Source organism: Cydia strobilella, chromosome Z (assembly GCF_947568885.1).
Source record: "Cydia strobilella chromosome Z, ilCydStro3.1, whole genome shotgun sequence".
Classification (NCBI taxonomy): domain Eukaryota; kingdom Metazoa; phylum Arthropoda; class Insecta; order Lepidoptera; family Tortricidae; genus Cydia; species Cydia strobilella.
In genome coordinates, this window is record NC_086068.1 from 16,581,160 (window position 1) to 16,595,064 (window position 13,905).

Below are 13,905 nucleotides of genomic sequence, written 5' to 3' on the forward strand. Positions count from 1 at the left end.
CCACGGGTGGTGTAAGAACGCGCGTTTCCCATTTTTTAGTTTTGCTTTAATTACTCAAGATTGATTGATCTCATTAACACAGGGTGTTTAAAATTATATTACCTAATCATTTAAGAATTAAAATAATAAAAGTTGATTTCGTTCATACGGTTTCTTTTCATTTTCTAGCATCTCCAACCTTAAGTGCGCAGTCCTAGACCACCCTACCCTAATGTGTAATGTGCTTATACATTAGGTCATGGGCCGGAGTCGCGATCATCGACTATAAGTACCTACTCTATAGGAAATATAATCAAAGTCGATGTGATATCGATCGGGTACCTTTCTAAGGCAGTACAAAAACTTCAGGCCAATTCCTCATTCCTGTTACCTGAACCGTAAAATTCATGGGTACTTTTTTGTATCCCTGATAATTACCAAACCTGTGTATGAAAGGCAAAGTGTGTGGTGCTAAACTGAATCATTGCAATAAATAAATAATGTATGGAGCCAACAATTAGCCTCATGCATGAAGTTTATATTTGAACGAAATATGTTTTATTCGGATGTTTGTTACCGTTATATCATGTTACAAATGCATTTCCGTTTTTAAATTACCAAAATAAATAAAAAGTACAAAAATTTGCCCGCGAAAAGCTAGTGAGCGAAACGCTCGAAACGCCACGTGACGTCACGCGTTCGACAGATTAGTGTCATTAGTAGCAAACGTCAGTTGGACCGCCCAACGTGTGACGTCATTACGCTCTGTCGAATTCGCGCCAAAAATTATGAACGTTTCAACCGCTCAAAAATTTTTAACATTTTAAATATTTTTTAATAAAATAATGTTAAGGTTTACAAAAGTATTTTTATCATTTCCGGTGTTCCAACGATATAAATTATGAATCCAAAAATAAAAACAAATTCATGCATGGAGCTAATTGATTCACTTTTGCACCTGATATTTATTTCGGCAATAATTACTAGAATACTTATATTTCTGGTTTAATAGAGTTGATGTTTAGGGGTCATCCATTAATTACATCACACGTTAAGGAGGGGGGGGGGGGGGGTCATGAAAATGTGACATGTTGTGACAAGGGGGAGGGGGAGTCATAATCTTTGTTACGTCACTAACTTATTTAAATTATTTTATGCTCTGTGCAATTAAATAACAAGTTTTTGGAACGATAATCGTTTTTAATCGTTTAATTTTCTTTCCTAATCAGTTTGGGTTATAAAATTACTAATATTTATTTTGTCAAAAATATTTTGATAATACTTTATACGTTTTGCCGATTTTATTGAAAAAATGTGACGGGAGGGGGGAGGGGTTTGCCAAATGTGACCAAGTGTGACAAGGAGGTGGGGAGGCGTCAAAAAACCTCGAAATTCGTGTGACGTACAATATGGATAAACCCATATTGTAAAGACGCGTAATTAGTTTGTCTTATAATTGTAGCACATTTGACATTCCCATACTTTTTTTTTGTTGAAGTAAAACCAAAATATCTGATTTATATTGGTTCAAAGGGAGTTTAGGTAAATACGTCATGATCTCCGACTTAAACATAAAAATATGTACACATTGTCTATTATTAGTTTATTTGTATTTATTCGAATTGAACGTGTATCACAAGAGATATGAAGATCTCTGAAAAATTCTATGTTATGAAAACTATCACCCGACCACAAACATTTTCATGTAAAATGTTGCCAAGACGAAACCATAAGGCTCGCACTGTCAAAAAGTTATCAGATCTCTTGTATAGCCAAGCTTCTAACTCTACAAGCCCTAACTTCACAAACTCTACACCTTAGCCAAAATTTGTGGCTTTGTGGGTTGACAGTGCGAGCCTTATGGTTTCGTTTTGGCAACATTTTACATGAAAATGTTTTTGGTGGGATTTCACTTCTTTTATTAAAAATCCTGAAAAACGTGTCTGGAGGCATCTTGTATACAATCTGCTTTTTACTGATTCCCCATACAAACTTCAACCCCCTTACAGGGTGATTTTGGGATTGAAAACTATTCTATATCCTTCCCCATAACAAAAACTATCTACATACCAAATTTCAACTAAATTAATTCGCGATTATTAATTCCCCATACAAAATTCCTTAGGGGCTAAAAATTTCAAGTTTTTGAATTTTGCTGTTATATGTGTACTAAATAAATAAATATAGGGACATTCTTACACAAATTGACTAAGTCCCAAGGTAAGCTGAATAAGGCTTGTGATGTGGGTAGACAACGATATATATAATATACAAATACTTAAATACATAGAAAACATCCGTGACTCAGGAACAAATATCTGTGCTCATCGCACAAATAAATGCACTAAGACTCTTACATACCAAATTTTAGTTTCCTAGGATTTTAGGAAGTACCCTAAAGGTTTTGATGATCATTAGTGAGTGAGTGAGGGAGTGACGAAATCGGGGTTTTTTAGATATGAATAAAATCCAAAGCATAAGAGCTAGAGAATTTTGTTTATTTGGTATAATCCAAACCAAGCAAGTAACAAAGCAGCTAAGTTATGAGGGTTCAAAAAAACGACGAAGCGCTTCGAGAAAAGGTAGGTGTGCCCTTGCGCTTCGCTTTGCTCGTCTTGGCGGGGACACTACCGTGCCCACAGATTAGACTACCCGCCAATCATAGAGGGTGGTGCAAAATAGTCAATGGTAAAGACGTTTTAAAAATAAAATGCATGATGTCCTAATGGTGGGTATCCACAATATGTATGTTAACGGAAAATAATTGATTGCGAACATAATTTCTTACCAATTTCATGAAAATTAGAGATACATCACAAAATAGTAAACATTGGTTTAGTTATGTTACTAACTGTATCTACCTATAGTCTATTAAAATGTAGACTTAAGTACTTATGTTTATCTGTTTGCTAGTTGTACAGTTTAGAATCAGCTGGTGAGCTCGTGCTCGTTCTTACTCACCTAACAATAAAGTTGTATTTAGATCTGATAATGTTAAGTACCTTGACATCTGCTCCTGGCTGTATGCACACAAGAAGGGCTCACGCACTTATATTAGAACACTCGCCGTTCCTAAATCTAAATACGTCGAGGCTGAACCAGCCTTCAACTAGCGCCTACCGCTGCGCTCCACGCAAGCGAATCATGTCTACAGGTACCTAGTTTTCGATGGTAGTTATGTCATCTGATAACATGCCATCCCTCCTAGTTTGTATTCTAATCGTTAGACGCAGCAGTTCACCTTGGCACAGTAACTCTGGAACATCAACCTACCAATATAAGTAGGTACGTATACTATTACGAGTACAATTTTCCTGTATGATGAAATTCTTTTAATATTTCATGTACCTATTCGCGTAATATACAGTATGTAACTAAACGTGAGGCAAAGAAATGTACCACACAATTGCTAGTTCATAAATAAGATAACGGTACCTGATTTATCGAAATCCAGCTACTTTTACCGTCGGTCAAAAAAACACACAATTTAATTATTTAACCTTCTGTATTATTTGTTTACCATCTTAAATATCTGTATTATTTACCGAATACGATTGATTGTACTTATTATTATTACTTAATAATTACTTATTATTACTTAAATTTCCTCATGAGTTCTTAATTCTTAAAAAAAATCCTTTACCCACCTCCAAAAGAAAAAATCAAGTAATGTGAGATCGGGTAACCGGGAGGCCACAAGCGAATTGTGACTGGAGATGATACGGGTTCATCATTTTGAACCTGCGACTCTATACAGTGGCATAAGAAAGGTGCACCACCTCCGAAGTAGTTCAGGGTATCAGAATCGGCCGGAAAGGAGATGGGTACGATTTTTTGGGAATCAAAATGAATTCTCATGAATCTCGTGATCGACTACAAGGACAAGGGTGTTACCATAACTGGGACATATTATGCATATTATGAAATATTAAGACTACGTGAAGCCATTAAAGAAAAATGGCGGGGAAAACTGTCAAAGGGTGTGTTGCTCCTGCACGACAATTGCACCGGTTCACAAGAGCCATGTTGCGACTGCTGCTCTTAACAGCGGCTTCGGATCGCTGGTTCACCCACCCTACAGCCTGAATCTGCCCCCCTCCCCCCCCCCCGCGATTATTATTTGTTCCTTAAAAAAAAAAGAATTTCGAGGAAAAAAAAAATTGACGATGAAGAAGTGAAGGATATTTGGGCTCATTTTGATGGCAAAGCTAAAAAATATTTTTTGATGGTCTACATTAAGTAATTAGTCGATCTGAAAAATGCATTAACCTCGTGGGTAAATATATTGAAAAAGGAAAATATATCTATTGCTTTATTTAATTTACAAATACTTCATTCCGCGAATATTTGTACCTCCCGTCGTAAAACACATGAATGCAGCATGGACGAGCCCGATTATTGAACTTGGGATCCCCATTAACGGTCTACTATTTCACCACCGCTGCGCTGACGTCACCGCTCTGTTAATGCGCTAGTGAGTTGCGCTCCTATAATAGGTAATCCAATATCCTGTATTTTTAGAAATAATGTCGACAATATTAACTAAATTGGGCTATACAGAGCGAGCTAGCAGAATAAACATTCATGAGTCATGACATAGTTTTATATCAGCTTGATATCAACAAACCGTACGTAGATACAAATACTTAAAGATTAATATAGGTAAGTATATTCAGTCAAGTATCCATCTTTGTTAATCCACTCAAAAACAGCGGCAAGCGAATTTGTGCCATGGCTGTATCTTCTCCTACCTAGCGTTATCCCGGCCTTTGCCAGGGTCCGCTTTCCTACTTGCCTTTCTCCACTTTGCTCGATCCTGGGCGTCCTCTCGCGTAAGCCCGTTTGCGCTCATATCCGCTTTCACGACATCGAGCCATCGCTTTTTTGGTCTGCCCTGGGGTCGGGGGCCGTCAATCAAGGGCTAGGTTAAGGCATATGTTTACCACGTAGTCAGCTGGCGTGCGACTAACGTGGCCGAACCACCGGAGGAGACATTCTTGGAGCTTCTCCGCTACGTCACGGACTGCGAGGCTGCCACGGATGTACTCGTAACGGATGCGGTCAGCGCGCGTAACACCGCATTTCTCTGTAACGCGAAGCTCTTGAACGTGCCTTCCAAGAACCGGCCACGTCTCGGCGCCAAAAAGTAGGACTGGACGGATAATGCACTTATACACTAGCTCTTTGAGTTTAAGCAGTATTCTGCGATCGCAGATGACTCCTGTGACCTCCCGCCATTTAGACCAAGCCGCGCTGATTCGGGCTCGGATGTCGTGATCAATGGTCCCGGACTCATGTAGTACAGATCCCAGGTACTTAAACTTGGCCGTTTTCATGGCGGGTTCGTTCCCTATATTGATAGGAGTGGAATCCATACTGCAGGCCAGGCCATGTATTCGGTCCTCGCGTTTAGCTTCAGACCTCCATTTTCTAGCGAGCCCTACCACTGGTTCACCTTTCGCTCTATATACTTAAAAAACAACATACCTACAGTCAGCAGCTGACGTAACTATGCAAGATACGTGTTCCAAAATTAAAGGTGTGCTCACTGCTCAGATCATTATGACATCCCGCTCGCTCAGCTGCTGTCCCAATTAAATTAAATTTTAAAGTACGTTTAGGTATAAGATGGTGTCTGAATGTTTGACGAAGTGAACTGTTTAAAAAACAATCAGAACTCAAGATATTTTTCACATTCGAGTCAATGAATATTAGGTACCTATTGCCACCACCACCACCCAGCATACACCACCAACACAAACCACACAGGTGGTCAGATGATGTGATGAGACCAAATTTGCTCAGCCTTTGATATAACGCTCCTCGGTGCCCTTCCCTACAGGCGGCGAGGTGGCGGCAAATTGTCCAAGAGAAGCTGTTCCCTAGAAGTGACCACGACCCTCAGTGATTAGGAAACCGATGCAAAGAGGAGGAGGTCAGATGATAGTTTAGATCTTCTTTCCACCGCGATACAACGGGCTGAGGTTTTTTTTTAATTAACAATATAGCTTCTAAAATTCTAAACTATCATCTGACAAAGTATCACACGGGAGGCGATGACAATTTTTTTATGTGTTTCGGTGGCTGCCATTCCTCAACCCAACGGAGCGGCAGCTGACGTCCACGAGGGTTCATCAGGCATAGTCGTTAACCACTATACGAGTTATCGCCCTGGAATCGATGGCGATTGGTAATGGAAATCTTTTCCTGGCTTGCGGTCTATAATAATCGCCAAGTAGAATTTTTGTAGAGGTAGATCTTTTGATTCAAACGCAATAAATAATATCAATATCATTGCAGCAATTTTCTCCCACATTGCCCGTTTTAGCTAGGATCCCCATGTGGAATATATGATCTAACACTGACCTATTGTCTTGGTCGGTAGTCTAAACTCTAAATCAAATAACAAGTGACGGTAGAAATAACCTAATGAAGAACTATACATTTGGTGTAAATAGGTACCTACCTAGGAAAGATAATGTGCTTGTTCATGTCCCTAAGTAGTACATTGCGTGCGGAATTATTTTGTTGAAATGCGTTGTTTTTATTGTAGTAATAGTAAGCCTACCTAATAACACTAAATAGTGCAGCATATTTTTACGTAGGTACGAAAACAAAATATGCCCGCTATAAGAATATATAACTATATTACTTATTTATTTATGTATTGTAAACATCGAAATGCATCATAGGCATTAGTGATTACTACGGCTATGCTTTAACGATCACGAGACAAAGATTTCGCTTCACGCGTGTTGCACAATGCACTTTTTGTTACTTATTCGGTGACGGAAAAAACAATTCACGAGAGAAGTTATTAAATAACTTTAAAGTACATAATAAAATGAACATGTTTGGTACCGGTAAGGTTAAAAAGTTTAATTAAAAGTGAACGACAACACGTGTAACGCAGCGTACTACGGATAGTAGGCGAACAACACGCAACGCGAAGCGGCGCGGCACGGCACGTCGCGGCGCGGAGCGGGGTGAATCAATCCTTTGATACCTATAGTCTCCTACGTGGGCGATCTCGTTCCGAACGCGAACGCCTTGGGCCCTCCGCGCCGCGCCGCGCCGCTTCGCTTCGCGTTCGCGAGTGTTCGCCTACGTAAGACTCAGCGTAACGGCAATGACAATATTGTTTTGTGTTTATTGGTAATGGTGGTGAAAGATCGAGGTCGCAGGAAATGAAAGTTATGCAACTACTTAGGTACCTCACGAGTGCTTGGGACAGTTGGTTGGGACTCTGACAATGTACTATTACGGTTTTCCGACTGTTGTGTCATCATCACCCTTTTCGCTTCGAGATAGATTTGAAAATGATGGTGAAAAGATTAATGTTTGCCAACGCAAAATAGAAAGAAGCATGCTCGGTCGGGTCGGACTAAAGCTTCCAGACATCTTAACGAAAAGAACAAGAGTGGAACATGTGACGAGAAAAACTAGACGGCTAAGTGGCAATGGGCAACACCCATGTAGGGGAGAAGACACTAAAGCGGGTACCCTGCCTAAAGCGAATACCTAGGCAATGTTTTATTGCGAAATTAAGTGCTAATAACAATATATGCATATGTAACCAGTTAATCATAGCTCAAGTATCAACTTATGATACATATAGGTATAATGTAACTAGATGCACAAAATATAATCTGTCAAAACCACGAAAGGAAATTATATGTCATCGGATAATTAGAAATCATATATATCTATCATACTCGTAATGTTGATAAAACCATATTATTTGACTCCACAAGACGATAAAAGTTTGGGCGTTGTTCTTTAAGCTTCTGATTTTATTATTTTTTGTTAATAAAAAAACGTACTTTGGACTGGAGCTGGAGTTTTTTTTTCTTACTATAGCAATATGGGTACCAAATGCAAGCTAGTGAAAAGACCATTTAAAAAATATATGTAATTTGTTTTAATAATAGTTTTTGGTTATATCTGGTTAATTATTTTTTAACATTAGGTATAAAGAGGATATTCACAGTCACTTTGTATGTGTTTTGGAATGATCCATTCAGTCATTTTCAATTTAGAGCAGTTCAAAGTCAACTGTGGATGGTAATTTTTTTAACTTTTTCTAATAATTTGTTAGACATGTTATATATATGTGATCTACTCACAAAGCCCTTTCATCTGGGACCTCACATGGTATGATTAAAAAAATAGTAAAAAACTTTGTACTGCCGACTTTTTGACGTCACAGCAACTACCCCCACCACTTTCGCGCTTGTCATCTCATATATTTGTGTTTAGGACATCATACTGAATGCACTGATACTAAATATATCCATGTCTGCGACGACATGAACGAAAATCGATTTCTAGAAGACTTCTAGAGTTAGACCAAGAAAAGTCTGCAGCGATTTTGATAGCACAGTGCGAGTGCATACGTCATAATTTCATAGAAGTTTGACGTTTAAAATAACACTTGCACTGCGTATGCTATTAAAATCGCTGCAGACTTTTCTTGGTCTAACTCTAGACCAAAACCAAAACTACCGGGAAACGCGAAAATCGAAATTTATTCTATCTGTCTCATTATCGATCGAATATGCAAGAGTGATAGAAAGGTTAGATAACGAAATTTCGATTTTCTTGTTTCGCGGTAGACCCTCAGATTGTGATGGATTGTGGCAGTGGCGCCCCGAGTTTCGAGTAATATTTCCTATTGACAAATTAACCTTAAAACCCCAACTTACATTCGCATGATATTTGTAAACATAATTAAACGCTGTGGTAAGAAAACGGAACAAACAAATATTACACGCGGCTAACGTAAAGAAAACGGATAGGAAAGTGTTCGCCTCAGCCGTTGTGAAAGGAACGTAAACTTCGTACGTAATGAACGGCGCGGTGTGCACGGTATGCGGTATGTAAGAGTGCGATGCAGTATGGAGTCGCCCAGCTCTTGCAGCGCTGTACTGTAGCACTGATCACTCCATTTTTGTTTTAAATATATTGGAATTTTCCTCAGGAATATACTTGACCGAAAAATTACTAAATCTAGAAACATTTCACTAAAAAATTGAATACGCAAAAGATACAAATATTAACTAACTTTTAATTGCGTTGTCTATATTTAAATTATAAGATTTTGGATTGCGCTTAGTGAACTACAAAAATTTAAACATCAAATAAATTTTAAAGACTTGTTAGATAATTTTCACAAACGCTATTTTTCTGAGTAGCGAATTTTCACATTGCGGTTTTTCACAATCGCAAATTTCTTTAATCGTCTTTTTTCATGTAGCGATTTTTTATGAAGCGTTTTAAAATGTTCGCGTTTATTTTTTTCGCTTATTTAACCAGTAGATTATTTTATCAGTCGCATATATACAAAATACACCGTGTACTGAAAAAATACAAATTCAAAAGTTACATTGAAGGGCGCCTAGTGCAAAAATTACTGCCGGGTGATGATGAAAGACGACGTATTTTCTGCAATGAAATCGAGAGGCTCATCCGAGAGGATCAGTATTTTCTAAATAATATTATCTGGTCAGACGAGACAAACTTCAGCAACAATGGTATGTACAACCGACACAATAATCGCATTTGGTCCAGAGAGAATCCCTTACGTATCCGCGAGACTAATAATCAAGTGCGTTTTTCGTTCAACTGTTGGTGTGGGATTGTAAATAACCGGGTCCTCTTAGTACATTTTTACGAAGGGCATTTGAATACGGAAAGGTACTTAGAAATACTTGAGATTTTAAGAAATTAGATAAATAATAACCTTCCGGTTGCAGAACGACAAAACCTTATTTTTCAGCAAGATGGGGCTCCGGCTCATAACAGTCACAGAACAAGGGACTATCTCAATGAACACTTTCGTCCCTGGATCGGGACAAATGGACAAACAAAATGGCCGCCAAGATCCCCAGATCTAACCCCGTTAGATCTTTTTTTATGGGGTTATGTAAAAAATTTAGTTTACAAGAACACGTATGAAAGTGTCAACGAGCTACAAACAGAACTTAGACGTATTATTCTGAATATCCACCACAGCAAGATCAAAAAAGCGACAGGGAGTGAAATAATCAAAAGAGTGCAACTTTGTATTCAACAGGAGGGGAGACATTTTGAGCATTTGATAAATTGATTAATTTTGTATTAAAAATGTTAAAATTCATGGTCTTCCTTTTATTTCTGACACTATGTTATTTAGCAAAAAATAATCCTTCTGATGAACCCTTTCGATCGGTATGATAAAGCTACAGGATGATTTTTTTCTCGTGTAGCGGGTTCGATTCCCGGTTCAAACGTATAATTATTCAAAAATCTATGAACGCAGTTAAAATTGTTTTTAAAATTAAAATAATGTCTTCTTTCAGTAAAATGTTCTATCTACAATATTTAAGGTACTTTCCCTCCATGTGGCATTGGCGTGGGACGCCCTGTATATTTTCAGCAGCATTAGGCAACCCACGCCTTATTTCGACGAAGCTCCGCTTCGCGGGGCTCCTATTTCTAGACGGTCTGCCCTTCGGGCATCTGAAGATATCTAAGTACCTAACCTACCTACCTATTAATGTGTAATAACGTGGACAGTGGACAAGATAACAGAGGTAACGATTTGTTAGAATAATTATTTCGATTAAAATATCTAACAAACCGCACTATATTATACTGATAATAGTTGCGAATAATAAAATAATCTACTGGTAAAATAAGCGAAAAAATAAACGTGATCATTATAAAACGCTTCATGAAAAATCGCTACATGAAAAAAGGCGAATAAATAAATTTGCAATCGTAAAAACCGCGAATTAAAAATTCGCTACTCAGAAAAAAATTTGTAAAAATTATCTAACAAGTCATCATCATTAGTATTTTATGGTTCACCATTATAGCTCGGTATTCTATACTGCTTCAATTTGAATTAAATTTAGAACTTATTATTTTGATTTGATTTTGTTTCTAGTTCCATGCCATATTTAAAATGTAGAGTTCATCTAAGCTAACAAAGTGAGAGAGTGTAAGTAAGTAGTGTAAGAGTGAAATAGACGTCATATTTTCATAGAAATTAGACATTAATGATGACATAGTGACACTCGGACTCTTATGAATAATTGGACGTAGTTTAGGGAAAAGGATCTAATCCACATTTTGTTAAAAAAATATGTTTCTTTCAAACAGAAAATCAATTAATTTAAATGTCATATTTTATGGATGAATTCTTTGCGCATAACTACGTTCACTTGATACTGAATTCAGACCGAGTTTTTATAATTAAGTTTTTATAACAATATAAACCGCATTAATGTTATTACTCTACTTAAGCTGTCAAAAAAGTATAAGTTATGAGTAAGTTATTTATATTTTCTGCACGTCTTGAATTTAGGACGAGAAAAAATATATAATATTATCGTGTTTTTCAAAAAATAAGAAATAAATTCTTTTCCATATATTTTTTTAAAAGTAAAAATATTTTAAGTAGAACTTGGATTCATAAGTACCAAATCTTAACTGATATTTTTGTCGCTGGCTCTAAGGTTGACGAAATATACTGCCCAATTCGAACTTTAAGATACGTCAAATATTACGACTAGATACGATATGGATTAGATATGTCAGTGTCAAAAGTGACGTTTGTTCAAACAAAAACGTATCGTAATATAATCGTAATATTTAACGTATCTTAAAGTTCGAATCGGCCGATAAAGTGAGCCAATCTCTCAACCAAGTTTGAACCAGTTGGGCTCAATTTCGTCAACTTTACCTGTTTCCAAAAACTAGAATAAATTTTTTAACTGTCATATACTATAGGTCTTCCAAGATTATTTTCTCGTAACAGAACGGGATCTGGAATATACATACTGTATACAATTATACACAAATGTCATCGTACTTAATGCAAAGGGATATTGTGTATATTGTTTCGACGAATTAGATACTCTCTGATAAATATTAAATGACTTTGTTATCTCTATACGTCTTACTAACTCTATGAGCTTTATTGTGTAAAAAAACAAAACGACAGTAAATAACGGAATTCTTAATTTAAAGTTTACTCCAACAATAAATATTATTCTTACATATCTGCAACAATCATGATGGAAATGTCGCTTTTCTTTCATTCGGAATACGGGTGTTTTTGTCATCAAAGTAGTGTTGCAGATACGAGGTTGAGTAAGTATAGCGGCGACATTGAGATAGTCCATTGGTTGGAAAGCCCGTTCAAAATTAAGCTTATTTGCATTATAACAAGGTTGTATTTTGTAGATCTTTTTTTCCCTCATGCGTTTAGTAGGCTATTACAAAAAAATGAAATAACCCACAAAAATAAGCAAGTTGAATTAAACTTTGTGTCACACACATAAGTCATTAATCTCAATGCCAAAGTTTTAAGTAAAGATCTTTCTCGCTAAAACGACTTCCTAATATGAAATTACCAGTCTAAGAAGCTGATCCAAGCTAGTAACAACCTAAGTAACCAAAGATCAGACTGCAGTTAAAAAACGAATAAAGATAAGGTTAACCTGATAATTTTCCCGCCGTCTCCATACTCGATTTAGTTGGTTACTGGCTGGTTAGCTGTTAGCTATAGTTTTTGTGAAAATCCTCAGGACAGAGGAGAATCTTTTTGTATGAAAACTTGCAACTTTAAATGCATTTTTTATCGAAACTACTGCAGTCTAAACTGAAGTCAAAATCAGTCCATCGACTCAATTTTTTGCAAGCTTTCTAATGGTACCCCACTCGATTCTTACAAATAAAATAAAAAAACAGGTTACCCCTCTCAACCCCCTAAAATAAGAAATAAGCGGTTTTGACTTATTTACAATATTAGTGGTGGTAATTGCTATAACTGTTTCAAATTTTAGAAATCTATGTCAAACGGTCTCTGAGAAAAACGCATTTAACTGATTTGCAAAACCGAAGTGATTCCCATAAGTGTTCCGTTTGTCAAAACAAAGTTTTGCACAGTACACTAAAAATGAATATATATATGCATATGAATAAATGATTTTTTTATTTGTATTTATTATTTTTATATGATTTTGACCCATGTTCTTTCACTGATATGTGTTAAAATTGTTAAATAACAAACGAAACCGTCAACGCCATCTAGACGAGAATAGGCCAAAGGTTGGTATTGGTGGTAGCGCCATCTGTGCACGAATCAAATTTTCTTGATTTCCCAGGCACGTTTTTTCCTTAGACTTTATTCATCTTATACGGAGTTATATAGGTCTTCCCAAAAAAAGTGAAATCATACAAACCCCCGTTTTGTGTTCCATCTTGTTAGGGAGTATGTCTCGAATTCTGATAAAACGAACGTTCACTGATGTAAGACAGGTAATTGGCGGATTATTTTAAAAGTTTCACGTCGCGTTCTCCGGTGTGCGCGTGCGCGGAGGCGAGCGCGCTAACAGTCGGTGCGCGCGTTACTGACGCCGCACAAACACGACTGACTTCTCGCAGTCGCAAGCCACTCAAACTGTCTCTATAGACACTATCATTCTCAACGCCAAATTATCCTCTATTGTAGTGACGCCGACGACGGCGACGCATATACAACGCGGGAGATTTATATTTAACGACTGAACGCAAGTAGTAAAGCTACAACTATCTGCTAACGAAATTTTGATAGGTTACTTTACTAATGAGATCGATATCGTCAGGTGACAACCAAAACACTAATTACGACCACAAACAAGTTCATAGCTATAGTGAACCGTATTATTATCTCAATAAGGTTGATTTTTGTTTAATTATTTTTTCCCCTCACTAGCTCGGAAAGCCGTCTTTTATCCTTTAAAACAAGCGGGTAAAAACGCATTTTGTCCACTTGTGGGGAAAGTAATTTGGCCTTGGATGAAGCCTGTTCAAGTAGCTTTTGACAGATAACAAAACGTAAAACGTTCATAATAATTATTCGTTCTATATTATTATGTATCATAAATAAATGGTTTG

At 37.0% G+C, this 13,905-nt stretch overlaps 1 protein-coding gene across 2 annotated transcripts in view; it reads right to left on the minus strand.

Annotated features, from left to right (window-relative positions):
• The window catches only part of LOC134754234 (peptide transporter family 1-like), a 58,727-nt gene that overhangs the window by 41,891 nt on the left and 2,931 nt on the right, over positions 1 to 13,905 (minus strand). The window contains exon 1 of one of the 2 annotated variants that reach the window (XM_063690414.1): positions 13,212 to 13,420. The exons of the other annotated variant lie outside the window; for it this stretch is intronic. Coding sequence (XP_063546484.1) covers positions 13,212 to 13,229 — 18 coding nt within the window. The 5' untranslated portion in view covers positions 13,230 to 13,420. Of the gene's footprint in view, positions 1 to 13,211; positions 13,421 to 13,905 lie in introns of those variants that run through there. 2 annotated transcript variants of the gene reach the window in all.